At 41.0% G+C, this 27,808-nt stretch overlaps 2 protein-coding genes across 2 annotated transcripts in view; both read left to right on the top strand.

Annotated features, from left to right (window-relative positions):
- LOC114363461 (protein kinase C and casein kinase substrate in neurons protein 1-like) overlaps positions 1 to 1,439 on the top strand; it is a 33,974-nt gene extending 32,535 nt beyond the window's left edge. Inside the window, exon 4 of the mRNA XM_028319185.1 lies at positions 1,155 to 1,439. Coding sequence (XP_028174986.1) covers positions 1,155 to 1,439 — 285 coding nt within the window. The remainder of the gene's footprint in view (positions 1 to 1,154) is intronic.
- A 131-nt stretch (positions 1,440 to 1,570) lies between these two features.
- LOC114363460 (dosage compensation regulator-like) overlaps positions 1,571 to 27,808 on the top strand; it is a 34,117-nt gene continuing 7,879 nt past the window's right edge. The window contains exons 1-12 of the mRNA XM_028319184.1: positions 1,571 to 1,639; positions 14,353 to 14,497; positions 14,713 to 14,898; positions 15,120 to 15,226; positions 15,722 to 15,955; positions 17,048 to 17,203; positions 17,893 to 18,023; positions 19,091 to 19,266; positions 22,001 to 22,194; positions 25,867 to 25,981; positions 26,394 to 26,545; positions 27,059 to 27,250. Coding sequence (XP_028174985.1) covers positions 1,571 to 1,639; positions 14,353 to 14,497; positions 14,713 to 14,898; positions 15,120 to 15,226; positions 15,722 to 15,955; positions 17,048 to 17,203; positions 17,893 to 18,023; positions 19,091 to 19,266; positions 22,001 to 22,194; positions 25,867 to 25,981; positions 26,394 to 26,545; positions 27,059 to 27,250 — 1,857 coding nt within the window. The remainder of the gene's footprint in view (positions 1,640 to 14,352; positions 14,498 to 14,712; positions 14,899 to 15,119; positions 15,227 to 15,721; positions 15,956 to 17,047; positions 17,204 to 17,892; positions 18,024 to 19,090; positions 19,267 to 22,000; positions 22,195 to 25,866; positions 25,982 to 26,393; positions 26,546 to 27,058; positions 27,251 to 27,808) is intronic.

The following is a 27,808-nucleotide window of genomic DNA, read 5'->3' as shown; positions in this document are numbered from 1 at the left end:
GTACCACTCGTGATGTAAGACATTTATCGTGATTGTATGTTAAAAGCAATATTATTATGTGCATGTAGAATGCTTCAGTGAATAGAGCACACAAGCAATGGCACGATAGCTTTATGGTTAATAACATTGGGATTTCCATGTCCGTGATTCAATTTTCTATTATGATCTTAACTATAAAGGTTCATGTTAGCGAATGTTGTTTATAAAACTATACTTCTGCTACCTATTTCTTAAAATTCAATTTCTTACAGATACATTTCTAGACTTTCGCATTTATTATTCGTTTATTATTAGAACTATTAAGATAGGGTTATCTAAGGAGCAGTTTAGAAACATTGTCAACGTAATTATGGATGTATTGGATAAGTTATTGCTTATTATGCGATAGATACTGGCAAAAATGTATCACTTTCCATGACATCACCACATAATCTTTGCGTTTTATTCGCGATAAGATATTACCTATATCCTGTCACATATGAAATAATAATCTTGGTTGGCAAGATTACTTTTTAGGTTACGATGCATTCAAAAAATGTGAAGTATGCATTATTACATTAATGTATACAAAATTGCAAAAAAAAGAATTAACTACTCCTTGTCTATCATAGAATCAAGTAGCTTATTCAAATTTTCTTAATAGCTGTAAGGTTTATTTTTATTTAACAATCAATGTGGAAAGTCGCAATGTGCCTAAGGTTGACCAGATCGTACCAAGTCGTGTTTGTCGCTTTTATTTATGACTAATTATTGGTAGAAGTACGGCAGTGCTCCAAACGTAACAAAAGTGGCGGGAAATTCGATAGATTTTTAATATTTTGATGTGAAATTAGAAATGGTGTACTACAGGTTCCTGGTGTGGGACTGGTGCACCCACCCTAACATAGATGCAATAAAATTTTAATTTTGTGTTTGGTGTGCACATATAATCTTAATCATTATGCTCCTGAAGAACCTCATACATTATAATAAACTATTATACCAACTGCTTGTATAACCTTCATACGCAAGGCGCAACGATATTAAAATCAATTTCCAGTGAATCTTAATGCCAATCTAAAACTATCCTACAGGAAACTTTTCAGCTAATCTACGTACTCTCAATAACGTAGTCTTGTTTTAAACTAAGCACTAATTGTATACCTTGTCCACAGTCAATGATCCAGCTAAAAGAGCGCAAAGAAATGGACGAAGCGTTCAAAAAGGCGCAGAAGCCGTGGGCGAAGTTCCTGCAGAAGGTGGAACGCACCAGGCTGGAGTACCACACCGCCTGCAAGCAGGAGAGAACCGCGCAGAACCAGGAGAGGAACGCCAGCGGCGACAGCTCGTTAAGTCCAGACCAGGTCAGTGACATCGACAGATTTGACAGATATAATGGAGTTGCAGTTTCGCCACTTTTGGGTTTCATTGTGGGCCTAAGGCCTTCTAGTTACTTTTGAGTTGCATCTAAGTTTCTGCCATGGCGTCCGTTGAGAGACCACACATGACGCGACTAGTTTGAAAGTGGTTCGAACTCAAAAAATTTAAAAGTAGGATAGAAGCTTCATTCTCTTACAATGAACAAACTTAAATGGTTGGTGGAGTTACCAGAATAACTAAAAAGATACAATATTTACTTGAAGAGATCCTCAAGGAAGAAGTCAGGTGTTATCAATGCCATCATTTTCCGCCTTCCCTTCCTTAATAATCCATCTACGCAAGGGTTCAATTTGACCGAAAATAACGAAGTAGACAATAGGTATACATGACAGAATTGACAGATTATCCATATCGCGATCTCCTCGAAAGTGACGGACAGATAAGGCACACGCCTCGGCTGCGCGTGACACGTACAATAGGTTTTCACGTAAACCGATCGTAAATTTTATTCAGCATTAGATAGGTAATAAATTACGCATAATAGGCAGTATATAGAGGCAATGCTTGGCTTCAAAACGCCGTAGATGCGGTTAATAACTGATGTGTAGTATTTTTGTGAGAAAATATTCCAATTCCCACATTTTTGGTGTCAGAGACGCTACTGATGTCTGACTGGAGACTGAACTATAAAAAAAGTTTAAGAATTAAAGTAATTTTTGGCATATAAACTAAAGTAGTATATTGTCTGCTGGCTGTATATACTAACAAGGATTTTGTCACTAAATCGATATTCAGTTTACTACTAAAATTCGTTCATCTTTAAAAATGAGATGGCAAAGGATGAAAAAGTTATCTAAACTAGGTATTCGTACATATTCTTCGTGCCAAGTCAGTATATAATTTATGTAAATACGTTTTTCGGGAACTTTATTACGAGGACAAAATTTCCATCAGCTTAGGGCTGTAGCAAATGTGGCACTAAATAGATGATATAAAATTACGCTAATAAAACACATTATTTTATTTCGTTTGTATAACTATTTAATTGGGATCTTTGTATTCTAAATCGACGATACTTTAATTATTTAATTTAATATTTTTTTAATTGAAGTCAAAAATATTTGTATTAAATGCTCTGCTCTGACACTATAAATTCCATTACCAGAAGTAATACTTCTTTTAGTTTGAACTCCTTTCTTACTACTGTAAAACAACGGGACTATTCCCACCGCTGCGACTCCTTTGTAGCCAGGATCTGTAGATCCTATCCCCTATCTGTAGACCCTTTAAAGCTCGACAATAAGTAAAAACCCAACCAGTGTAGGTCAAGTTTGTCCCGGGAGAAAGTTTAACTGTCATTGGATTCAGTGACATAAGTGATCATACATTTTCGTCAACCCTACGCCTCGGTCGTCCAAATAATATCTACTCGCTTCTTATCGATTCACTTATCATACGAATACGACTGGCTTATCGATATCGAAATCGAGAAGCGATAGCCGAGATCGGTTCCGAATATAGCGCAAGGCGAGAATTTACAAGCGTTATCTGCGAATATGCGGGCAGGCAACCTTCATGACATTTTATTGGGAAAATAAATGCTTTCTTGCATTATGATTGACTTTTAATCGTTTTGCTATATTGTTTGTTTTTTTTTAATTATTCTTTATTAAATTAATTAGTCGTCAGAGCACTGAGCTTAAACACTTTGTTTTACTACCTACATGTCAGTCGGTAAAAGAAAGTGGAACTTTTAGCTTGAAACAAGAAATAAAAATAAAGAAAAAAAGGTCTGAGTAGTTTACAAGAGACGCGACGATTCCTTACATTCTCCTAATTTAACTTTATAGTATTCTCTACCCCTCTACTATGCTTATTGATTTATCTAAAATACCGGCCTTATTGTATTTTGTGTAGTCTGACTGAACAGCTGATTTCTTTAGGGTTACGTTAAAACTTAAAATATTGTATTTACTTTGTATTACTTTAAAACAAATCTCATTATTCTAGCTTTTAATGATACCTTTTCTAATCATAAATATAGCCTTGGCATATTGGTCACGCCTAGTTTATAAATTCAACTGTCGATTCTGTTTTTTAGTTCACAAACTTCTGAATAGATAATACTTTAAAATATGCGTTCTTATTGGAACCGTGTTAAAGTATGGCGATGTAAAAGTGTAATGTAGTGAGGGCTCCGTAGGTTCTGTTGCTATACATTCCAAGGTAAAGTTAGTGGGTAGTTAACTCTTTTTTTATGGATAACAAGGCAGGTATTTGACCACAATCGCACCTGATGTTAAGTGGGATGCAGTCTAGGATGGAACATATCTGCCCTGTAAGTGCCTATTCACTCTCGCCTTGAAAATGCCCGGATTATAATCTTCGGGAAAGACAGCAGCTTTCCCACCACTATTACTTATTTCCATACGCATTACCCTCAATGCACGAGGGGGTTTGCCGCGAAGATCGGCTACGTAAGCCATCTTTGGGCACACCAGCGCCGGCAAGACAGGGGTCGAAGTGGTCACCATGGCCCAAATTGGTCGGATTAATCACTACTCCTAGACAGTCAGGATCTACAGTTTGACCGTGAATGGGAACCAACCAGTGAAGTTGAGTTAGTTCTCGAGGATAGCTTATAAGCTAAAGTATATCGTCTTAGAAACCGCAACCAATTTAATCAGAAGAATATGAGAGTTCCAAGTATAAGCTCGACTTCCCTTCGCTGCAAAGCGGGAGACAGATGATTGGAAAGATTAAAACCCTTAAAAATTATCTACACTTTCTTCAGTTAACCCCTTTTTTATAACCTACTGAATAAACCTGCGCTATGTTGTGAGACAGCTCATATAAGTTTCATAAAGCCTGACGCTGGAACTGGAGGTGTACAATTTAGACATGAATACGCGAGCATTTTAATGGCGTTCGTATTGAATTTCTTGGAAAACTCCAAGTTATGAAGGCAAATAGTAATTTAGACGTCTTTCCAACAAAGGAACACTGCAGGTGTGCCTGCATACTGGATGGTGATTGCTTTACTAAATTGCAGGTGTAGTAGTGTAGTTAGGAGTAAAGGGAATAACAATCTCTTATTAAAAATGTACACTGAAATGTAACGTTCTTTTACGAATGTCATGAAAATTTCAGAGCAAAAATAAGATTCATATTTTATCAATTTCTCCAGCAGTGAGTTAAAGTACTTGGACCGAAACGAAGTCTAAGACGAATAGTCTTGACAATTTTCACAGATAATAGTATTACTATTCCTATCCTAATTAGTACCTGATAGATTATTATAGATAGTCCATGCCTCTAGTCACGTATAAGTGTTCGTGTTCGTGATAATGACCATTGCACCCAGCGGGAATCAAACCCAGCAAACGTAACTAGCGTTTTAGTTTAGTCCCGTACGCGAGCCATTTGGCCATTTGGTACACATCATCATCATTTCAGCCATAGGACGTCCACTGCTGAACATAGGCCTCTCTCTGTAAATCAAGATTTCTCTCAATCATCTCCTAAATAAAACAATAGCCTCCAAAGAAATCAAACTAAAAAGTGTAAAAATAGCTCGTAAATTAGTTCGTACTCGCCGCTTTATCACGAAGTATCAAGAACAACTTTGTTAATGAACATGGAATTAAATTCTTGTACAACTTCCAAACAGTTAATTCCTTTGAAAGTGTCTTATTGAAAACTTAAATTGGGAAAATGGGCTGCTAAAACAGATTTATCAACGTCTGTACGAAATTGCAATTAATGTTGGGCTATCTTAAACAAAGTAAATAAATGTCTATGTTAAATTACATAAACTTAAAATTCCAAATAACATTTAACATAACATAAATCAACCTAAAGCTTTTTGGATATAATATTGTTATTTATTTATTAAAACAGTATGTTTTGCAAATAAAAATTAAAACAGTGGCTTTACGCCGTACAGCATTTTTATGAGCCCTTTTTCGTTTAAATCTGGGCACGTTTATATTCATATTACAGTTAAAACCGTCCTATCCTTCTGTTTTACGAGAACCAAGCTCTGGGATCCGCATAATCCAGCATTTATGGATTCCAGCGTATTTTTTTCATTCGAATTACGTAAAATAAAATTTAAAGATGCTTGTGTGAGATTTATTGCCAGTAAATTTTGCGTGTAAAAGACTTTATTTGATACTTTTGATACATAAATCTTGGATGTTTTGTTTTTATATTTAGAACACTGTTTGCTTACTCGAGGGCTTAGTTTAACTTGTTTCATTTACTGAAAGGCCAATATTCTAAATATTCATAGGAAACTCGCTTCAAAAGTTCCTTTACACATCCCGTCCAGGGTGTTTTTTATATTATCTTTGCTGAAGTGGCAGTGGCATTCTGGAATAACGTGAGCCAGTGGTGAGAAGATATCACCTGACGTATATTTAACCCTTTATACTGCAGTGGGAATATAGTTCCCACCAAATTTTAAACTTTATTCCCTTGTCTTAAGGTCCAAAAACAATTAAAAATGTGGACTTGTTATGCCCGTTAAAGACTTTTAAGGTGTTTTGAAGCCATATCCTATCAAATATTTATTTTATTTATTGAAAAGATACACCAACGACATATAACTAAAATAAAATATCGTAGTCTAAAAGCATAATACAATGGTATGAATTCCAATACCATAGTTAGTTGTCTAATTGTCTATTACTTTCAAACTGCTTGGTCAACGACTTACATAGTCTGATATCGATCGTGGTTTCTTGACCCCTCGCCCCATATATGGGATATCGACCGTCCCATGGGAATAATTCATGGTATTAAGACGTTCGGTATGCTATTTACCTTTTGTGGTGCTGGTATAAGAGGTGGGCTTTAGAATGTATATTCTAGAACTTACAATAAAGTGGTAGATATTAATTAACTAGCTGTGCCCGGGACTTCGTCGTGAAAATGGTTTGAATAATATATCCCGTTGTTGAAACATTTTTCTTTACTGCTCCGCCCCTATTAGCTGTAGGATGACGTTTTATAACCTTCCTCGATAAATGGGCTATCCAACACAAAAATAATTTTTCAAATCGGTCCAGACAGAGTAGTTAGTCCTGATATTCAAGTAAAACAAACAAATTCTTCAGCTTTAATATTGTATAGATTTTTGAGACTAAAAGGTCTGAAACTCGGCGTAGGGTTTTAGTGAAACCCAACACCGCTGATATCCATATGATATATTTATGATAGGTACCTTTGCTTTCATATCAAATCCAGTGATAGCATTTGTCGCGTATCTAGACGTTATCTCTTATCACCACGTCCATCTGAAAACCATTATGTTACGTAAATATCTCAAATGTAGGTAAGTGCTGAATATTCTTATTTAGTATCGAAAAAAAAAAACATCAAACGCGACGTTCTGTACGTTATAATTATGATCTATGTGACGAACGAAAGTTGTAACGAACTTTCAAAACAAGCAGCCAAAAATTTGTTGACCCGGCGAATTTCATACCACCTATGTTCATTAGAAATAATGTAGGATTCTAATGGTGAAAGAATTTTACAATTGGTCCAGTAATTTCGGAACATATTCAATACAAACAAACAATAAGATCTTTTCTCTTTGTAGATAACTTCTATCTGGTTTCGCATGTGAATTTGAGCCCTAAGGTTGAGAAGGGCGCTGTATGGTACAAGTTGACCCTTGATAAAGGTTTAGTAGGTATGTTTATCAAACAGATTCCCAGCCCCACCCACTTTATTAATCGACACATAACTATAGGTTACATATAGCCAGTGCGCTTTTCTTTTATTGAATCCTGTGCTTCTCAATCTGCAAGGAACAGACTGGGATAAAAATCGACTACTCAAATCAAAAAATATTTTTCTTTGAACTTGAAAAATTGCAGCCTTAGTGCAGTTTCAGTTGGGAAGCGAAAAGTCTTGGGTTCATTTCCCGAACTTGTAAAAATATTCTTAGGCGCAAAAATTTAAACAAATACACGTATTATGTCGCCAATGTTCGCACTTATTAAATTTTTAACGAATATTTTTGAAGAAACTTGTATCTTGTATTTTCTTTGATTGAAATAGCAATATCCAGCAAGCTATCTTCACCTTAAAGGCCGGCAACGCACCTGTAACGCCCCTGGGTCTGCGGGTGTCTATGGGCGACGGTAATCACTCAGGTGATCCGTCTGCTCGTTTGCCTCCTGTCACATAAAAAAAAAGCTACGCTGCTTATTCGTCTCAATTCTGAACAGGTTGACAATCTATGGCACACGGAATGCCGGCGGTACATTCCATCGGCTCCACATTTCTAGGTCGCCCTCTCTCCTGAGGTTATCCTACCGCACCTCAATTTCCCACCAAACAGAGCTTTCGTCGCTGCAACCTTGTAAAATTTACATTTTAGTGTTGGGATTAATTCATTTTCATTGATGTATCATTGTGGTCTGGCTCTCGGTTATTTTAAAGAATATTAGAAGTTTGATTTTCATCCGTGTAACTTAGTGTACATTTTATTGTGTACCTATATGCAATTTGTTTAAGATTTTGATTTTTCAAAGAAACATTCAACAGCAAGGCATGGTGGTCAAATGGTTAAGGCCTGGCAAGCTACCACCATCTTACCTAAGTTTGTCGCCACAACAACAATATTCACTGTATTGTTGTGTTTCGTCAAATCTTATTTTCAAATAAGATCCGAGACATGAAAATAAGGGTGAAGCTCGTTTGAAGCACCTTCAGACATATCATCATTTTCCGTCTGGTAAATATGGGCAGGTCTCCCACTGGTGGACCAACGTTCTGATCAAGGCCGCGGGAAGTACCTAGATGCGGGCAGCACAGCACCGGTCGTTTTGGTGGAACCATTATATGGCTGAAACTAAGGAGGAGTCAGGAGATGCAAGTCGAGAGGATCGAAGATTTGTTTGTCTGAGAACTTTTTCGCGTTGTATACTCAAAAATATCAGATAAGCACATCCCTACGTCGCATCTGGCGCGACCGAGAATAAAACACTTACACCATCGCTGACGTCACGCGCTATTTCAGTTGTACTCCCCGAAACACTTTCTTTGAAAATTTACGGATGGTCCAGTAACGGTTTCGTTATTATGGTAAACTATATTTCTATCTGTTACTGTTGAAACTATTTAGTTTATTTAGATAAGTTTTATATTCTGAGTTCTGACAATGGTTGGTATAGTTCATTGTCATCATCATCAAGTCATGTAGTAGCCAATTCAGGGGCACGGCACGACAAATATGACTGAGTTTCTTCCGCCATTTCTTCTCAGCACCATCTCATATGTTGTCCAGAAGTGGTGGTAGGGCAAGATTATACATATTTGGGACGTGTCCAAGTGCCCTAGAAAGGACCCTAAGTACTGAATAAATATTTGATTTTGATAAGAGACAATTAATTTTTGTTGAGAAATCGTTAGTTATAGTTCACAATTTTCAGCTTGATTTCATACAAATGCAAAAATATTGACATAGTTTCAGTACATACGGTCGTTTGTATGTAACCTACACATTCCTTACCGCAAACACCGCTGATAAGATAAAAATGAAAAAGATTTTCTTTTAAATCTTCGTGATAAGGTCGAATTTTTATCTTTCAAAGGAAAACCGTGATGCAACCACATAATTCTGCGCATTGTAGACTATTTTCAACTTTATTTTTTCTAACAAAGTTTGTTTTCAGCTCTTTTAGTCATTATTACAGTTGAAAGCAAGAGTAAAGGCTATTTACATTATTTTTATAGGAATAAAGTTCAAAATGCTACATTACATACTGTACGTACGTAAGTACATCATTAAAACTAAGCAGGGCGTTAATTATTTGTGATATTTACCAAAGTTACGGCTAAAACGTTTGACACCGATGATGCGATGATCTAAGCACGCCATGGCGACCATGACATGAAACCTCATTAGAAGATTTACCATAGACTTTAATTAGTAAACAATGAATCGCCTTGACTTGGTCACAAGCTACTTGCTGTATTTAGCGCTTATTAGAGGTAATTTTACAAGAAAAGCCGTCAGGTGACACATTGGAGTACCTGCCTATTGAATTGAATATAATATTGTGGTATATAAATTAAAGAAAACTGTACGACAGCTCACTCACAGTCCTAATTAGAAATGATTATTTTAATAAAAATACCACTCTTGTTGACGATTTAAAAAATCTGGTGAAGGTCGCGGGAAGTACCTGGATGCAGGCAAAGCAGGACTAGTTGTTTTTGAAGCCCTTGGCGGAGGCCTTTGTCCAGCAGTGGACGTCATTTGGCTAAAACGAACTAACGAACGAATTACTCTTGTTAGACTTTATGGATATTTATTTGACAATCCTACTGCCCTTTGAAGCAACTACAAAAATAAATTGGAGTCGTTCAATCTGTATATCATCACTAAATGGGCAAAAATGGCCTTGACATGAATCCATTTCTTCACACGAACCGCAGGAAGATGGCCATTACAAGCACTGAATGGCCAGTGGCCAATATTGTAACCGCTATGTATCTAAAATGTAACAGCAAGGACATGTAAATAAAAACATATTTTGTGGCACTAACGCACGCATAGACTGGGATAGTGCCTTTTTCAAAATTTCAAAAGCAATCGAAGCGTTCATTTTGGATCCCAAAACCCTAGTAAATTTTATACAGTCAAATCCAGGCTTCTACTAGGAAATATTAATAAAATTATCTTAGTAAGATATAAGTACAAGAGTCAAAATAAATACTAACTAAAGCCTGGTCCAGGCTTTAGCAGCTTAAATCGTAACCAAGCAGTTTTACTAATATTGTCATAAAACCCCATATTATCCATACTTAACTATGACGCCTTGCCTAACAGATAGCTGATGATAACAATGAAATCGTGGCCCAGCAATTTTAATGTTGTTTTAGTACCATCACGCACACGACTGTTTGCCCGCACTAGCGCTACTTATTGACAAATTGTGTTTGTTGTTCTGCTCTATCTGTGGTTCTATTCAACACCAGCGGTGCTAATCCGAAAAACGTTATCTGAAGTTTCGAATGTCCCTCCCTGTCGCGCAAACCGAAATGCCGGCATGAGTGAATGTGACAGGTAACGAAACGTAAACAGCGTTTCGGAGTAGCATTGCTGTTATGAGTAGGGTTGCCGTCCGTCCGGACTTCCCCGGACTTGTCCAAATTTAGAGCACAGTATATATTATCTACTGTGTTTAGAGGGCTTCCGGGTGGGGTTTTTGTTGTCCGGGTATAAAAAAAAAGTTTTGGGTCAATACCGGGCAATGCGACTAAGTTTTATAAAAACCGGGTTCAGGTTCTGGGCTCCAAAATCCGGAGTTTTAACGCGTCTTGTCCTGGTGGTTGTCAAATAGAGATGTCAGCCCTACGGGACTATTCCCACCTCTCGTTCCCACCGCTGCAACTCTTGTGTAGCCAGGATATACAGCTTGACCGCCAATAAAAACCCAACCAGTGAAGGTCAAGTTAATGGCAGCCTCAGTTGTGACGGACGGGACGTGACCACATTCATATTATTATGGTAATATCTGTTTGTATAAGTGTTTATGTAATTTGCGTACCGTTACGAATTTACAAAAGGTTGACTACAATTACGTATAGTTAAGACTTCCTTTTATGCGAGGCGATAGCGCATGATTTTCTTTAAATAATTATTCTAATTATGTTCTATATTTAATATAAGACTTGTGGTTGCTACGTAATATTAGTTAATCTCCCTTAAGAACACTTGAAGTAAATCCAATACATGTTTATCTAACTACGATAAGTAGGTATCATTTATTACCATTATTAATAGTTAAGTATGTATAGCGACAACGTATCAGGCTACCCATTTTTGTTACAAATTCGCCCCTATCACAACTGCATAAGACGCTATAGTGTTTAATATTGGTGTCTGTTATTTAATACATAGTTAGATTTGCAGAAATTATGGGTGAAATTATGCAGAAAACAAGATGTTTATGTACTGTACAGTCAGCGTCAAATATTTCGTGACACTCAAAGTAGCCAATAAGTTCGAAACACGTCTTTGTTACAATCGGAATGAGGTTTGTTTTGCCAACTTTTTGGCCACTACGGGTGTCACGAATCATTTGATACTGACTGTACATAAATAACATCACTAACTTAAAAATAAGTGATTGACATACTTTTTAACACACGTTGAAGTAACTCCGATCATACATCGCTTCCAATTATTTTAGTTCATCCTAGTAATTTACTAGCACTAATTGAATGCAGACAAACGCGGAAAATATATTATACGTCAAATAACATTTTTTGTTGCAAAGAAATTCATTATAAATAGCAATAAAATTCCTTTGCGCTTCACAAACAAGGAAATCGTAACACTTCTAAAACGGGAAGTGAATTCTTCTTAATATACATGGTGTCCCAAAATTAGTACGTCATCTGACACTGGAGGAGTTTAAGACGCATCTATCAAGCCTGATATGTCCATAGAACAGTATAATAAGTTTTGAGTTGAGATATGACCAATTTTAGTTACTAACATCCATAAAATCAGTTATTAATATCTATATAAGTTTGATGAGTTCTGAAATATGACTGATATTAGTTATTTAAATAAAAAAATGACTTTTCGATGCGTCTTAGGCTCATCCACCTCTGGTGTCAGTGTGACGTGCTAATTTTGGGACAACCTGTATAAAAAAAAAGTCCCGATGTCCAATTTATCTTCGGACCAAAAGCCATTCATCGTCCATGTTTTGACTTGGTCATCAGATTAAAGAAAAATATACTTTGTTTACGATATAAACAATGGGTACGGAAATAGACTATAATAAACGATTCCACGTCTAAAACAAACGTTAAAAAAAGAAAGTAAAAAGCAGAAGTTATTTTTCTTTTTTTAATCAGCTTTATACAGTTCCATTTTCATTTGGATTGATGGATATTGGAGTGTGCTTATTTTTTACTAAAATTATTTAAAATAACCTCAACCTTTTATCACCAAAACTAACATTTAAAGCTAAATACTTAAATACTTACTGCGTATTCTGAATTGAACTGAAAAGGTTGGTTTCAGAGACAAAATGGCTATTTCAGAGACAAACTTCCTACGTATTCTGAATTGAAAAGCCAAATAAAGGTTGTTTCAGACACAAAGCTTTTTGTATAAAGAAATCCCAACACAGCCAATTTGCTGGTCATTTTCAAATGGCCTTTCCCGGTAAGTCCCAGGATGACAGTGTACGGGTACATTACCCTATTCACCGCGTGTTTACGACACAAAAACCAGAATTTGATTTTGAATGCTACTCAGAAGCAGTCGCGTGAAAGGGGACCTCTAGTTATAAGTGAAAGTGTTACAGTGCCGCCATTTTTCTTTTTTCTCTTCTTCTTCTTCAGGACTTTGAAGATGAGATGAGATTGAAATGTAGTTATGAAGTTATTTCGAAATGTAACAAACATTTTTGGAAGAATGGTGGGTTTTGTGTAGATTTGTGTTCATTTTGTGGTATTGCCATGTATTTGTGGCGACGCCACTACAAACTAGTGACCAACAGATGGCGCTGTCACTACTTCACTATGGCACACTCCGCCGCTCATACAAACCTGCATCGCGGTGACGGAGTTTTAGATCCTGCCAAGTATATACAGTGTGAGTCACGTTAAAGTGTACATATGAAAATAGATGAAACTAGTCCTATTTTTATCGACAAAAAAGAGGTCAAAAAATTTTTGAGATTTTTTTTTAATTTTTTATAGAATTTTTTTTCTTCCAATTACTTATTGTAAAGAAAACGTAATAACTTTTAAACTAAGCGGTATATCCTGATAAAATAAAAACAGTAATAATGATAAATAACAGGCAATACTAAAAAAATACATAAAATACACAAAAAAGGCCTACAAATAATAAAAAATGATACTTTTTGAAAAAAAATTGCTTTTAAATTCGTGTTTTTTTGGTTATTTGATAAATTTCTCCAAAAAATGCCCCTATAACCGGTGGTTTTTATTACTTTGTATTATTCTCTATCGTATTACCTTCGTAAAACCAAAAATCACATGTCTCTATCCCTATCACAACGTTTGCAATGATCATTTGAACAAAGGACTACCACAACATTATTCTCCGCTACAGGTAGAGACAAATTTAATTTTAACTAAAATGCTTATTTTACTTCGAAATCTTTTGTTTTTATTTGAAATGTAACTTGTCTTTATCAAAATTACAAATCTAGAGCCATTTTCAGTTTCGTTGTTAACGAAGCGTTGAATGGCGCGCCCGGAGAGGCTTAGTTCAAACGATCATTGCAAACGTTGTGATAGGGATAGAGACATGCGATTTTTGGTTTTACGAAGGTAATACGATAGAGAATAATACAAAGTAATAAAAACCACCGGTTATAGGGGCATTTTTTAAAGAAATTTATCAAATAACCAAAAAAACACGAATTTAAAAGCAAATTTTTTTCAAAAAGTATCATTTTTTATTATTTGTAGGCCTTTTTTGTGTATTTTATGTAATTTTTTAGTATCGCCTGTTATTTAGCATTATTACTGTTTTTATTTTATCAGGATATACCGCTTAGTTTAAAAGTTATTACGTTTTTTTTACAATAAGTAATTGGAAGAAAAAAAAATCTATAAAAAATTAAAAAAAAATCTCAAAAAAATTTTGACCTCTTTTTTGTCGATAAAAATAGGTCTAGTTTCATCTATTTTCATATGTGNCGTTGCTCAGACATTTCGTTTGCGAATAAAAACAAATATCTCGACAACACAACCCCGAACACAACACTTCGCCGCTAAAGCGCCGCGCGAGCTGGCTTGTTTCGAGAACGGGTCTGCGTTGCCCGCCCCGCTCCCGCGCCGCCGCCGCTCCCGCCCCGCTGCCCGCTAAACTCGAGGCTGAGGCCTTACAAACGTCAACTCTAAACATCTCTTTTTTCGAAGCCGTCGTTAAATACACTCAAAAATACTTTTATCAACGTTTTTTTACCAACACAGGTCCCCGGCCGCACGTATCCAGTACGCCAATACTTCTTGGAGGACTGCATAGAGCTGACCAAGTTCGTGCCTCCGATCGACTCGAGGAAACGCAAGTCCTCGGGCAAGAGGGCGAATAAGGACGACGAGGAAGATGACGATGAAGGTACGTACTTTGTGATGGGTGATGAACAGAAATGAGGAGATCCGTAAACGAATTAAAGTCGCTAACATAGCCCGACGGATTAGCAAGCTGAAGTGGCAATGTAGTACGCAGAACTGACGGCCGAAGGTTCTGGAGTGGAGGCCGCGTACCAGAAAACGTAGCGTGGGACGTCCACCCACAAGATGGACCGACGACATCATAAAGGTAGCAGGCAGGCGCTGGACGAAGGCCGCTACCAACCGGGCAACATGGAAAGCATTGGTCCCCGACGTATTCGGTCCGTCAATATTTCTTAGAAGACTGCATAGAGCTGACCAAGTTCGTGCCTCCGATCGACTCGAGGAAACGCAAGTCCTCAGGCAAGAGGGCGAATAAGGACGACGAGGAAGATGACGATGAAGGTACGTACTTTGTGATGGGTGATGAACAATGATCAAATTAGAGATGTTTCGTGACCGTTAACATATAATTAACATGAACATGTTCCGGGATTTGACGCAATGCAATCCTCCAATTTATAAAATGGATTATTTTTTTAAAGTTAGCCAATTTTTTTTGCCAACAATATTCTCATGTGCTTAGAGTTGATTTTTTTTTAATTGTCTCATTTTATTTTAAATAGGTCTGGGCGCGGACGAGCAAGATGAAGATTTGAACAAGAACTGCCAATTGAGCAACGACTATTCGCCGGAAACGACAAGGTCTCTACAACAACTCTCGGAAAAAGATGTAAGATATAAGCCAAAAATATATTTATCAGCTTAACATACTATAACATAACAGCACTTATAAATTGTCAAAATATTGTTTTCCGATTGTGTTTCTCCTGTATCACCACTTGATGATAAAGCCCCTGGTAGTTTACCAGTAACTTACCTGACAGATAAACCACAACTTTTGATTTCACAGGTCTTAGACAGTTATCTATTAAGTCAATGGAACCGTTATTTTATTAGTCAGTCAGTTTCATTATTCGCAAACATAAAGAAAAGGCAGCACAACTCAAAATAATCCCAAATCGAGTTATTGCTACTATCAAAATGTGCGTTCAAATCTACATGAAATACTTGCTGTTCTTGTAAAAGAAGTATTTTGAGTTGTACTACTCTCTGTTGTGTTGTTTCTTTCTGTGCGAGTTACGTCAGATAGCTACCTAAAACTTTAGCAAGAACTATTTTATACTTATGGAAGTTCCGAAACTTACAATTAAATACTTTATTACAGATGAGCTTCGAACTCATAGAAGCCATACTGACCTACATCGCCAATCTGAACAAGGAAGGCGCCGTATTAGTGTTCCTCCCCGGTTGGAATCTCATCTTCGCGCTGATGAAGCATCTGACCCAGCACCGGATGTTCGGGGACCAGTCCCAGTTTGTGATACTGCCGCTGCACAGCCAGATACCTAGGGAAGACCAGAAGAAGGTGTTTGTTACGCCTCCACCAGGAATTACCAAGGTACGTAGTAGTTGTTAGCAAGTAAAGCCTTGATCACACGTACCGAGTAATCGGGCGAGACAGTGCTCTCGGCTGAGTGCTCGGTGCGTATGAACATAGCGCCGAGTGATCGGCCAAGTGCTCGGCCGAGCAAAGCGACCAGACAGTAGCTCGACTCCCGTTCAACTTACTAGGCCGAGTATCCACCCTCCCGCTGCCCCGCACTGTCTCGCTCGCTCGCTGGGCAGGTCTGAACGTGCACTGTCTCGCCACTCGCCACTCGGCCAAATGATTGACGTCACGTCCACAGACTAGAGAAAAAAAATACCAACCGAATTGAGAGCCTCCTCCTTTTGTTGAACTGAACTGACTGCTAATTTCAAAACACGTTTTTAACAGCTACTCGCTTACATCACTGTCTTGGCCAAGTAAACATTTTAATGTCTCGTCCGTTTACTCGGTACGTGTGATAAGATTTGTAGTAGTAAGTATACATTGTTTCATCCACGAAGACGCGCAACACCATTCTTCCGCTAATGTTTGAGTGTTATCGGTACACGCTAAATTATCCACACACACGCACACTACAATAATGCCGCTCGGATTGCTCGGATCAAACTCCCCGCACCCCGCGCTTCCCTCAACCCAAAATTGGTGGGGCGCGTCTTCGTGGATGAAACGAACTATAGGAGCAGGCCTGTTAATATCTCCGAGTAGGTATCGAAAACAAAACACACGCGTTGCCTTGACGCGCTTTCAATCCAAAAGGGATTCTCGAGCGAGCAGTGAGTGACGTTCGCGCGTATTCTTCATCCATTGTAAAAAAAATATTCGCCATGGAAAGAAGAGAAAATACGCATGCTAAATGGGCTGAGTGTGAGTTTACATCAAACGCGCTCACTAGTGAGTAAACTGTATGAAAATTTTAGTTCTTGAACTTTTCCGATAGGGGCGCTGTACAATCCGTCATACATTTAATGTCATTTTTTAACGCGCTCACACTAGGCCCTCCGATCAATGTCATATGTAAACGAAACGGTGTTCGACTCTGACATAAGCTAAATTACACAGCTATAAAAATTGTTCACCATGCCTATTATTATTTAATTTCAGGTGATCCTATCAACCAACATCGCAGAAACGTCAATCACGATCAACGACGTGGTCTACGTCATAGACTCGTGCAAGGCCAAGATGAAGCTGTTCACGTCACACAATAACATGACGTCATACGCCACTGTCTGGGCTAGCAGGACTAATTTGGAACAGGTTAGTATTTCTAGGCCATTCGTGCGTAAAAAAAAAATTTTAGGCTTAAATTAAAGGTATAAAGTACACAGTCAACGTCATAGACTCGTGCAAAGCTAAGATGAAGCTGTTCACGTCACACAACAACATGACGTCATACGCCACTGTGTGGGCCAGCAGGACTAATTTGGAGCAGGTTAGTATTTCTAGACCTTTCCTGCGTAAAAAACATATTTTCAGGCTTAATTAAAGGTATAAAGTACACAGTCAACGTCATAGACTCGTGCAAAGCTAAGATGAAACTGTTCACGTCACACAATAACATGACGTCATACGCCACTAATTAGGAGCAGGTTAGCTATTTATGATTGACCTTTTATAAAAACCAGTGGTGGAAATAGCCTGCAGAATTGCTAAAATTAAGTGGCAGTGGGCGGGGCACATAGCTCGTGGAGCTGATGGCCGTTGGGGCAGAAGATTTTCGAGTGGCGACCACGAGCCGGGAGACGTATTGAGCAGGCCTTCCACTAGGTGGACTGACGATCTGGTCAAGGTTGCACAAAGAATCTGGATTCGGGCAGCGCAGGACCGGTCGTTGTCGAAATCCTTGGGGGAGGCCTTTGTCCAGCAGTGGTCGTCATTTGGCTGAAACGACGACCAAATATGAAATGCCGAAAGCAAATTCAATAATAATATTTTGTTTGTTATAGCGCAAAGGCAGGGCAGGCCGTGTGAGGCCTGGCGTTTGCTTCACGCTTTGCACACGAGCGCGCTTCGACAAACTCGAAGAACACCAAACGGCCGAGATGTTCCGCACTCCGCTACATGAGCTGGCTCTCAGGTAAGACAAATCACAAATCATCCATTTCACCTAAGACTCGGATTTCACCAAAGCGGAAAGGAGAGATGTATTTGCATAATCAATCAGTTATCTGAACCGAAGCTGACTGAGGATTTAATGTTGAAATAACAAAATCTGATTGGTTATTCAAACACATCTCCCTCCTTTGGTGGATACCGGGTCTTAGTCCGTTGCCATAATTTGGGGAGGTCTGATGTTTGTATATTTTCTCCTTTAGTCGCCTTAGTAGCCTCTGATGACATCACTGGAAAAATGGGGGTGATCCTATGCGAGTTCCCAGGCCTCCCCAACACTGGCCAGCATAAATTGTAAAACTTTACCTTTGGAAAATTAAAGAGCTGGGCTCCTGCAGTCCTTCCTACTAATATTATAAATGCGAAAGTTTGTGTGGATGTCTGGATGTTTGTTACTCTTTCACGCAAAAACTACTGAACGGATTTTGTTGAAACTTTACAGTATTATTGTTTATAACCCAAATAGGCTATAATTTATGACGATATGTGACAAACTAAATTTCAATAAATAAATAAGATGTGGGTAAAAAGAAAAGAAAGAAAAAAAAAAAAAAAAAAAAAAAAAAAGCGCCATCTATCGTCATTGGTTAAAATCTACAGCCTTGGACAAAAAAAATTAACATTCCTAAATATTCATGCGGGGAAGCCGTGAAACCGCATCTATCAACATCATTAGTAATTAAACGANAGCGCCATCTATCGTCATTGGTTAAAATCTACAGCCTTGGACAAAAAAAATTAACATTCCTAAATATTCATGCGGGGAAGCCGTGAAACCGCATCTATCAACATCATTAGTAATTAAACGAGGTCCACGCGTACGAAGTCGCGGGCAGCCGCTAGTGGCGAATAAATTACCAGTAGGCCTAAGATGCGCGCCGTGATAGGCCGTTATCACGCTATTTTATCGATTTTGCCCATACTAATTGACGTCGATAAAAGTTATCACGGCGCGCATCTTAGGCCTACTGATATGATATGTCCTAATTGAAGCTAATTGACGTTTTAACTGACCACGAATCATCTTTGCAGCATCAAGCTCCTCCGCCTAGGCAGTATAGGCCACTTCTTGTCCAAGGCACCAGAACCGCCGCCGCTTGACGCCGTCATAGAGGCAGAAGCCATGTTGAGAGAACTGGGATGTCTGGATGTGGCCAACCAGGATGCTTTGACGCCGCTAGGGACTATACTCGCGAAGCTGCCTATTGGTGAGTGATAGTCGACCTTATTACTATGGAAATATGACAGAAATTGCACTACCACATGCGCTTGACGCCGTCATAGAGGCTGAAGCCATGTTGGGAGAATTGGGGTGTCTGGATGTGACCAACCAGGATGCTTTGACGCCGCTAGGGACTATACTTGCGAAGCTGCCTATTGGTAAGTGATAGTAGACTTTATTGCTATAGGATACGACAGAAAGTGTACTACCACATGCGCTTGACGCCGTCATAGAGGCTGAAGCCATGTTGGGAGAATTGGGGTGTCTGGATGTGGCCAACCAGGATGCCTTGACGCCGCTAGGGACTATACTCGCGAAGCTGCCTATTGGTAAGTGATAGTCAACCTTATTACTATAAGAATACGACAGGAATTGCTCTGTTACATACGCTTGACGCCGTCATAGAGGCAGAAGCCATGTTGAGGGAACTGGGATGCCTGGATGTGGCCAACCAGGATGCCTTGACGCCACTAGGGACTATACTCGCGAAGCTGCCTATTGGTGAGTGATAGTCGACCTTATTACTATAGAAATATGACAGAAATTGCACTACCACATGCGCTTGACGCCGTCATAGAAGCAGAAGCCATGTTGAGAGAATTGGGGTGTCTGGATGTGGCCAACCAGGATGCCTTGACGCCGCTAGGGACTATACTCGCGAAGCTGCCTATTGGTAAGTGATAGTCAACCTTATTACTATAAGAATACGACAGGAATTGCTCTGTTACATACGCTTGACGCCGTCATAGAGGCAGAAGCCATGTTGAGGGAACTGGGATGCCTGGATGTGGCCAACCAGGATGCCTTGACGCCACTAGGGACTATACTCGCGAAGCTGCCTATTGGTGAGTGATAGTCGACCTTATTACTATAGAAATATGACAGAAATTGCACTACCACATGCGCTTGACGCCGTCATAGAAGCAGAGGTCATGTTGAGAGAATTGGGGTGTCTGGATGTGGCCAACCAGGATGCCTTGACGCCGCTAGGGACTATACTCGCGAAGCTGCCTATTGGTAAGTGATAGTCAACCTTATTACTATAAGAATACGACAGGAATTGCTCTGTTACATACGCTTGACGCCGTCATAGAGGCAGAAGCCATGTTGAGGGAACTGGGATGCCTGGATGTGGCCAACCAGGATGCCTTGACGCCACTAGGGACTATACTCGCGAAGCTGCCTATTGGTGAGTGATAGTCGACCTTATTACTATAGAAATATGACAGAAATTGCACTACCACATGCGCTTGACGCCGTCATAGAAGCAGAGGTCATGTTGAGAGAATTGGGGTGTCTGGATGTGGCCAACCAGGATGCCTTGATGCCGCTAGGGACCATACTAGAGAAGCTACCCATCGGTGAGTGATAGTAGACTTTATTGATATAGGAATACGACAGGAATTGCTCTGTTACATGCGCTTGACGCCGTCATAGAGGAAGAGGCCATGTTGAGAGAACTAGGATGCCTGGATGTGGCCAACCAAGATGCTTTGACGCCGCTAGGGACTATACTCGCAAAGCTACCCATCGGTGAGTGATTGTCGACCTTATTACTATAGGAATATGACAGAAAGTGCACTGTGCATGCGCTTGACGCCGTCATAGAGGCAGAAGCCATGCTGAGAAAACTAGGGTGTCTGGATGTGGCCAACCAGGATGCCTTGACGCCGCTAGGGACTATACTCGCAAAGCTGCCTATCGGTAAGTGATAGTAGACTTTATTGCTATAGGAATGCGATAGGAAATACAGTGCGTGCGCTTGACGCCGTCATAGAAGCAGAAGCTATGTTGGGAGAATTGGGGTGTCTGGATGTGGCCAACCAGGATGCCTTGACGCCGCTAGGGATTATTCTCGCGAAGCTGCCTATTGGTAAATGATAGTCGACCTTATTGCTATAGGAATACGATGGGAAATACAGTGCGTGCGCTTGACGCCGTCATAGAGGCAGAAGTCATGTTGAGAGAACTGGTATGTTTGGATGTGGCCAACCAGGATGCCTTGACGCCGCTAGGGACTATACTCGCGAAGCTGCCTATAGTTAAGGCTAAGAACTCACGGCGTGATTATCGTTTCAGCTCGTAATGACAACTTCTCAAAATAACAACCGGGGCGCAAAATGTCCACTTCTCGAAATGACAACTTCTTAAAATGTCAACTTCGCTAAAAGACAACTTCTCATAATGTCTATTTCTCACAATGATAAATTCGCATTTGGTCAACTTCGCATAATGACAACTCTAGAAGAACTAGAACTCTAGAAATATTGAAAATAAAATATCAACAAGTAGTTGACGGACTTCTCTAAAGCCGCAATCGATCTCCTTCGAAGATTCAACTGGTTCCCAATGCTGCAATCGACCTCCTTTAAAGACACAGACGGCTTCTGAAGCCGCAACTGACCTCAAAAGCCACAACCAGGCTCTTCCAAAACCACGATTAAGGCTGTTTTCAGAGTCAAGCGTTTAACCGGTGCCGGTCGCACGCGCGCACTTACAATTACTCTAGGTAGTATTAATTTGCGTTTCATAGACACGCCGTTCAAACAGTACACGTAACAGTAATAAGACTCGTTTCACAGCGGTCTGCCGGTCATGCGCGCGCTATTGAGACGCACTGGCCGACAGCACGTGCCGCCAGCGTTACTCTGAAACTAGCCTAACAAAAAAAATCGTGCCAACGAAGAAACCATATTAATTTAACATTTGAATACTTCCAGAGCCTCGCCTAGGCAAGATGATGGTCCTCGGCTTCGTACTGGGCGTGGGAGACGCCCTAACCACGATGGCGGCCAACTCGACGACGTTCCCCGAGGTGTTCGCGCTGGAGGGCCGCCGCCGCCTGTCCGCGCACCAGCGCGCGCTGGCCGGCGAGCGCGCCTCCGACCACGTGGCCATGCTCAACGCCTTCCAGGTGGGTGCTGCTTGTGTGTTTTTGCAATTTACCATAACCATTATCATAACCTTGACCATGACCATAACATTGACCATGACCATAACCTTGACCATGACCATAACATTGACCATGACCATAACCTTGACCATGATCATGACCTTAACCATGACCATGACCATATAATGCCGCGTGACCTTAACCATGACCATGACCATATAATGCCGCGTGACCATATGCAACGCCTACTGGATAACTACAACGCGTGGCTAACAAAGGATACAGTTTCTTCCGGCTCTTCTTCTTAGCAGCAGCCTACATGTCAGTAGGGCAAGCTATATTTGAGACGGCTAGGCAAGATGATAGTGCTAGCAGGGTTACTCCAAAAATCGTTATTTGAAGTTTCTCAAATATTGCCATCCCTCTCACGCAAAGCGAGACACTAATATGAGCGCTTCCGAAAAAACCTTGTCCGAAGTTTCTAATGTTGCCATCCCTCTCACTCAAAGCAAGATACTAGCATGAGCGACGTTGTCAGATAGACCAGAAGCAGCGTTTTAGTAGCCTTCTAGGCGTCGTGCTCCAGGTTTAGTCCAAAACCTTATCCAAAGCTTCTAATGTTGCCATCCCTCTCACGCAAAGCGAGATACCAGCATGAGCGACGGTAATAGACTAGAAACAACGTTTCGTAGTAGCCTTCTAGGCGTCGTGGTTAGGTCGTGCTCTAGCATGATTAGTCAAAAAATCTCTATCCAAAGCTTCGAATGTTGCCATCCCTCTCTCGTAAAGCGAGACGCCAGCATGAGCGACGGCGACAGACAGACAGCAGCCCTCTAGGCCTCGTGCTAGTACGATGGCGGCAACTCGACGACGTTCCCCGAGGTGTTCGCGCTGGAGGGCCGCCGCCGCCTGTCCGCGCACCAGCGCGCGCTGGCCGGCGAGCGCGCCTCCGACCACGTGGCCATGCTCAACGCCTTCCAGGTGGGTGCTGGTTGTGTGTTTCTGCAATTGACCATAACCATGATCATGACCATAACCTTGACCATGACCATAACATTGACCATGACCATAACATTGACCATGACCATAATCTTGACCATGACCATAATCATGATTATGACCATCACCTTGACCATAACCATAATCTTGACCATGACCATAGAATGCCACGTAACCATATGCAACGCCTACTGGAACTTAAGACGGCTAGGCAAGATGATAGTGCTAGCGAGGTTACTCCAAAAATCGTTATCTGAAGTTTCTCAAATGTTGCCATCCCTCTCACGCAAAGACAGATGTCAGCATGAGCGACTCCGAAAAAACCTTATCCGAAGTTTCGAATGTTGCCATCCCTCTCTCGCAAAGCGAAACACTAGCATGAGCGACGTTGTCAGATAGACCAGAAGCAGCGTTTCGTAGTAGCCTTCTAGGCGTCGTCCTCTAGGTTTATTCCAAAAAATATTATATGTAGCTTCTAATGTTGCCATCCCTCTCACGCAAAGACAGATGTCAGCATGAGCGACTCCGAAAAAACCTTATCCGAAGTTTCGAATGTTGTCATGAGCGACGGTGACAGACTAGTAACAGCGTTTCGGAGTAGTTCTCTAGGCTTCGTGCTCTAGGTTTAGTCCAAAAATCGTTATCCAAAGCTTCGAATGTTGCCATCCCTCTCACGCAAAGCGAGACTCCAGCATAAATGACAGTGACAGATCAGAAACAGCGTTTCGTAGTAGCCTTCTAGGCTTCGTGCTCTAGGTTTAGTCCAAAAATCGTTATGCAAAGCTTCGAATGTTGCCATCCCTCTCTCGTAAAGCGAGACGCCAGCATGAGCGACGGCGACAGACAGACAGCAGCCCTCTAGGCCTCGTGCTAGTACGATGGCGGCAACTCGACGACGTTCCCCGAGGTGTTCGCGCTGGAGGGCCGCCGCCGCCTGTCCGCGCACCAGCGCGCGCTGGCCGGCGAGCGCGCCTCCGACCACGTGGCCATGCTCAACGCCTTCCAGGTGGGTGCTGGTTGTGACCATGACCATGACCATAATCATGACCATAACCTTAACCATGACCATAACATTGACCATGACCATAACCTTGACCATGATCATGACAATAACCTTGACCATAACCATGATCATAACCATAACCATGATCATGACCATAATTATGACCATAGAATGCCACGTGACTATATGCAACGCCTACTGGATAACTACAACGCGTGGTTGACAAAGGTGACAGTTTCTTCCGGCTCTTCTCTTAGCAGCATCCTAGATATCAGTAGGGCAAGCTTTACTCGAGACAGCCAGGAAAGATGATGGTGCTAGCGAGGTTACTCCAAAAATCGTTATCTGAAGTTTCTCAAATGTTGCTATTGCTCTCACGCAAAGTCAGAAGTCAGCACGAGCGACTCCGAAAAAACCTTATCCGAAGTTTCTAATATTGTCATCCCTCTCACGCAAAGCAAGATACTAGCATGAGCGACGGTAACAGACTAGAAACAGCGTTTCGTAGTAGCCCTCTAGGCTTCGTGCTCTAGGTTGAGTCCAAAAATCGTTATCCAAAGCTTCGAATGTTGCCATCCCTCTCCCGCAAAGCGAGACGCCAGCATGAGCGACGGCGACAGACAGACAGCAGCCCTCTAGGCCTCGTGCTAGTACGATGGCGGCAACTCGACGACGTTCCCCGAGGTGTTCGCGCTGGAGGGCCGCCGCCGCCTGTCCGCGCACCAGCGCGCGCTGGCCGGCGAGCGCGCCTCCGACCACGTGGCCATGCTCAACGCCTTCCAGGTGGGTGCCGGTTGTGACCATGACCATAACCATAATCTTGACCATAACCATGACCATGGCCATAACCATGATCATGACCATAACCTTGGTCATAACCATGACCATAACTATAGAATGCCACGTAACCATATGCAACGCCTACTGGAACTTGAGACGGCTAGGCAAGATGATAATGCTAGCGAGGTTACTCCAAAAATCGGCATTCGAAGTTTCTTGNTGGGTGCTGCTTGTGACCATTACCATAACCATAATCTTGACCATAACCATGACCATGGCCATAACCATGATCATGACCATAACCATAGAATGCCACGTGACCATAATATGCAACGCCTACTGGATAACTACAACGCGTGGCTGATAAAGGTGACAGTTTCTTCCGGCTCTTCTTCTTAGCAGCATCCTAGATATCAGTAGGGCAAGCTTTACTCGAGCGAGACAGCTAGGAAAGATGATGGTGCTAGCGGGGTTACTCCAAAAATCGTTATCCGAAGCTTCTAATGTTGCCATCCCTCTTACGCGAAGCTAAGACCTCCGACCATCCGGCCATGCTCAACGCCTTCCAGGTATGTTTTTATTTTGAATCTTTCATGATGACCATAATCATGACCATAACCTTGACCATGACCATAACCTTGACCATGACCATAACCATGATCATGACCATAATAACCATGATCATAATCATAACCATGACCGTAGAAGTCCACGTTACCATATGCAACGCCTACTAGCTACAAAGGTGACGGTTTCTTTCGCCACTTCTTAGGAATAGAGATGACGAGAGAGTTCCATATGACACTGGCCGTTTCCATCAATCAGTGATGCGCAAAGCATTTCCCAAGTTCCCCATTATACACAGATACATACAGGTGTTCGTGAACTTAATTTAACATATTTGTCAGTAGATGTGGGAGCGAGAGCGCAACAAGGGCGAAGAGAAAGAACTACAGTGGTGCGAGTGGAAGGGAGTGCAACAAACGACTCTACGGGTCACGTCTGAAGCCAAGTACCAGCTTATAAGTAAGAATTTTGTAACATTGAACATTGTAATATATTGTTTTTTTTTTGTTTTGTTACTCTAGCAAAAGCCGAAAGCATTTTGATGGTACTGTTTTCTAACTTTCTCACGAGGTTGCGCCCACTGCGCTGCTTAGACTATTTACGTTACCGATACGCGTGCGTGCGCCCGCGCAATTATTAGTTAGTGTAGTCCTTTGCCTAACCATAATCAGAGTAAATACAAACGAGTATTGTATTTACTCTGCCATAATGCCTCAATCAAAAAGTCAGTCGCTTTTCTTAACAAGTGTCTGAGTTTCTTCCGTTTCTTCCGCCACTTCTCAGCTCTAAATAATGTCCCAAGTGGTAATAGGGCAAGCAACACTTCTATCTAGTAAGTAATCAATAAAGTACTTCAATGCTTTCTCACCAGACATCCTGACGACCGCCATCGGGTTCCCCGAAGAGTGCTGTGCGCCGGAACGCTGGAATCCAACAGGCCCCGACCCAATGTTGGATCTCGTCGTAGCGCTCATGTGCATGGGGCTTTATCCTAATGTCTGTCTGCACCAGGGCAAGAGAAAGGTAAGTGCTACGTTGCTTCCCTTCTTTACTAGAAGACAGACGTGACAGCAAAATGAAATGGTCTTACTAAGTAAGTATTCCTCTCTAAGAAGAGGAAGGAAAATTACCTTGTTGTGGATAAACAAATTTTTGGTCAGTAACTATCACCAAATCTGTTCTACGTAATGTAAACTTAGAGAATTGCCAATATTAATTCACATTAGAAAGACAAAAACATGTAACGGAATATCCTATTTCCCATTTTAGTGGAGCGATTACAGGAAATTAAGGCCTATTAAGTACATGTTTTTGTACTGTTATGAAAGTTTAGATAACTGCGCAGTACATTTAAAATTACTTAGGACCTATGGTCCTCACCTATCACCTGTCTTCGGCTTGACACCTCATAGGAAACACCCTGTATAAGAAAAGGAGGAGGTGGCTAAATGACCTCATGATGATAGATCTTCGATAGCTTTTTTCTTTCGCTTGTTTTCTTCCTTATTGCATATTCGTTTGTTCTCATTTTCCCAGGTGCTAACAACAGAAGGCAAGCCGGCCCTCATCCACAAGACCTCTGTCAACTGCAGTAATCTCGAGCAGAAGTTCCCGTCGCCATTGTTCGTGTTTGGAGAGAAAGTGCGCACGCGCGCTATTAGTTGCAAGCAGACCACCATGGTGGCGCCACTGCATCTACTGCTCTTCGCTTGTAGGAAGGTGGAATGGGTGAGTCGCTTCATCACTACATAGTATAAAACAAAGTCGCTCTCCGTTGTTTGTCCCTGTGTATGCTTAAATCTTTAAAACTACGCAACGGATTTTATACGTTTTTTTAAATATACTCTGGTCCGTGAGCACGTAGAATTTTGTCCAATGACCCCAAGCTACCCATCCTTATCGCTCGCGCGTAATTATGTTGCTATCGCGCTCGCACACTCACTGCGGGTGCCAGTCGCACAGTCGCGACAGCAATATAATTACGCGCGAGCGATAAGGATGGGTAGCTAAGGGTCATTGGACAAAATTCTACGTGCTCACGGACCGAGCTTTAGAGTGATTCAAGAGGTAGGTTTATATGTATACTTAGCACCCGTACGAAGCCGGAGCGGGTCGCTAGGTCAATATAATATAGACACTGAAATAGGGTGGTTTATTCCACCAACACCAGTTAACCTGTGAGGTCGTCCGTCACTAGTGGCTGGCGCGTTCACCAAGTAGGTGCCACTAGCAACTAAGGTGCTGTAAGGATATTAACTGGAAAGAGTGGCATCCTATTTTATTCAA

This window comes from Ostrinia furnacalis, unplaced genomic scaffold, assembly GCF_004193835.3.
Source record: "Ostrinia furnacalis isolate ACB-3 unplaced genomic scaffold, ASM419383v2 OfSCF7140, whole genome shotgun sequence".
In the NCBI taxonomy this organism is placed as follows: domain Eukaryota; kingdom Metazoa; phylum Arthropoda; class Insecta; order Lepidoptera; family Crambidae; genus Ostrinia; species Ostrinia furnacalis.
Note: the sequence above shows the minus strand (reverse complement) of the source record. Positions and strands in the feature narration are given on the sequence as shown.